At 34.6% G+C, this 2,130-nt stretch overlaps 1 protein-coding gene across 1 annotated transcript; it reads left to right on the top strand.

Annotated features, from left to right (window-relative positions):
* Positions 1-547: 547 nt before the first annotated feature.
* LOC145126667 (UPF0481 protein At3g47200-like) lies at positions 548-1,443 on the top strand. Its single transcript, XM_079061990.1, has 2 exons — positions 548-1,333; positions 1,423-1,443. Exons 1-2 carry the CDS (start codon positions 548-550, stop codon positions 1,441-1,443), a joined length of 807 nt encoding a protein of 268 aa, XP_078918116.1.
* The last annotated feature ends 687 nt before the right edge of the window (positions 1,444-2,130 follow it).

Below are 2,130 nucleotides of genomic sequence, written 5' to 3'. Positions count from 1 at the left end.
TAGGTAACCCCGTTATTATTACTTATTAGGTGTTGTATCTTTTTTAATGTGTTACTCTTGCTATTATTATCTAAACTTGTGTCTAACATTATGTCAAGAATTAGAACAGATCTAAAATCTGTTGCCCAAGAATAATACACAGCAAATTGCACACACACAAATGAGACAAAAAAATTCTGAATTTTAATTTATCTAGTCATTTTTCTGAAAAAAAAAAATTTAATTAAAAAAACAAAAAAAATGGATTTTTGCTCGGTACACTACATACATGTCTACGTTAAATAAGATAAGTGTATCTGTATGCATGTGATATTGGTTATTTGTTTTTTTTATAAGCTACGGAGTACGTTTAAATCTTAAAACACGCGTTACAAAAGCAAACAATTGAACTAGTGTTTACAATAGAGAAGCAATTCAGGAATCACGACATAGGTAACCCCATTATATCTAGGTGTTGAATGTATTAAATCTTGTTTTCTTCAATCAGATTTACTCTATTTTGATCTAACTAACTGATTGGTTACAGCGGAAATCAACCTAACATTGAATGGCAGTGAAGTCTGGAGCAGTAGATCTCTTTGGGAATACTTTAAATTCTCTACTTGAATGTACAAAAAATGGAGAGATTCTAAGCAAACAGGCGCCACCATCAATTTACATGGTTCCTAGTGCGGTCCGAGATCTGAGACCAAGATCTTTTACCCCTAGGGTGGTCGCTATTGGACCTCTTCACAGACATGATGAACATTTGCAAGGATTTGAAGTTCAAAAAACAACTTATTTAAATAATCTGTTGCATCGTTGTCGTATGGTGCCAGAGCAGACATTGGGAACATGTGTGGAGAAGGTGATTGGTTCAATAAAAAGAATCAAAGAACGTTATGCAGGGTCGACCACCTATGACGATCTGGAGCTTGCTAAGATGAAGGTGATTGATGCTTGTTTCATACTTGAGTTCATTAGTGTTTTAGACCGGGTACCATCCGGGACAAGCTTATTGATTGTTCAATCAATAGCTTTAGACCTGATTATGATTGAAAACCAAATTCCGTATTTTGTTCTTGAAAACATCTTTGAGTGTACTATTTTAGCATCTGGACAGATGAGAGAGGGGGCCTCACTTACTACGTATATCAAAGTACTTGTTAGTCTTTACTACTTCATTGAAGGAAAGGTAGAAGTAGTACGCGATGCTTCGGCTCCTGATCATATTCTTGGCTTTTTCCACAAATATTTCCGGCCTGCGGAACCGATGCCATCAGTGCCTGTGCCAAGTACAAAACGCCACGCAGCCATGGAACTGCATAGGGCAGGGATGAAGTTCAAACCTTATGTAGATGAAAATTGGGCACTGGCCATGAAACTGGAATTACCCTTACCTTTGTTTCCATGGTTCCATAATTTCTGTTGTGAAATACGAAGGATCCGAATAGACTTAAATAATATTAGCTCAATGCGGAATGAGATCAAAAATTATCAAAGCGTAATAATCACAACGAAATACGAATAAAATAAATAGAATAGAGACACAGGAATTTACGTGGAAACCCAAATCGGGAAAAAACCACGGGCGGAGGAAGCCGAGAAACAATTCACTATAATTTGCAGTGTTTACAGGGATTATGAAAGAGATTACAAATAGAGTGAGAGGGCTAAAATATATATGGTGGTGTATCAGTATATATATATATATATATATATATATATATATATATATATATATATATATATAATGTTTTACTATATATATATATTTGATTGTTGGGTTAATTTTGTGGGTTAAGTCTCTCTGGCTATTTATAGCCAAAGAGGAGAATATAAATCTAATGTGAAAACAAAAATGCCGTCCAAAAAACTGCTGCGCCTCCATTCCGTCCAATTTCATTTTCAATTTCATATTAGATTACTATTCATAGTCAAACTATGAATAGTAAATGATAAGTTACGGAAATAACCCCTGAACTATTTGCCACTTGCTAATTTTGGAGGCAACTTTTCCACAATCTCCACCTTGACATCAAAATTAAGCAAGTCATGCTTTACGATTAGTCAAAACCTTTAGCTCATCAAACTCTAAAACTTCCATAAAAAACTGCAATTTTGTATAGAGAAAAATTGTTTCCGGAAAAA

The sequence above is a fragment of the Lactuca virosa genome, chromosome 7, assembly GCF_052849685.1.
Source record: "Lactuca virosa cultivar CGN04683 chromosome 7, Lactuca_virosa_CGN04683_v6, whole genome shotgun sequence".
In the NCBI taxonomy this organism is placed as follows: domain Eukaryota; kingdom Viridiplantae; phylum Streptophyta; class Magnoliopsida; order Asterales; family Asteraceae; genus Lactuca; species Lactuca virosa.
This window is presented reverse-complemented; position numbering and strand designations above follow the sequence as displayed.

What these genes read in the sequence shown, in the direction of transcription:
- LOC145126667 (XM_079061990.1), top strand. Translation starts at nt 548, where the DNA reads ATGGCAGTGAAGTCTGGAGCAGTAGATCTCTTTGGGAATACTTTAAAT. An exon ending in GGATGAAGTTCAAACCTTAT is followed by an intron (nt 1,334 to 1,422) that starts GTAGATGAAAAT and finishes TGAAATACGAAG; the next exon opens with GATCCGAATAGACTTAAATA.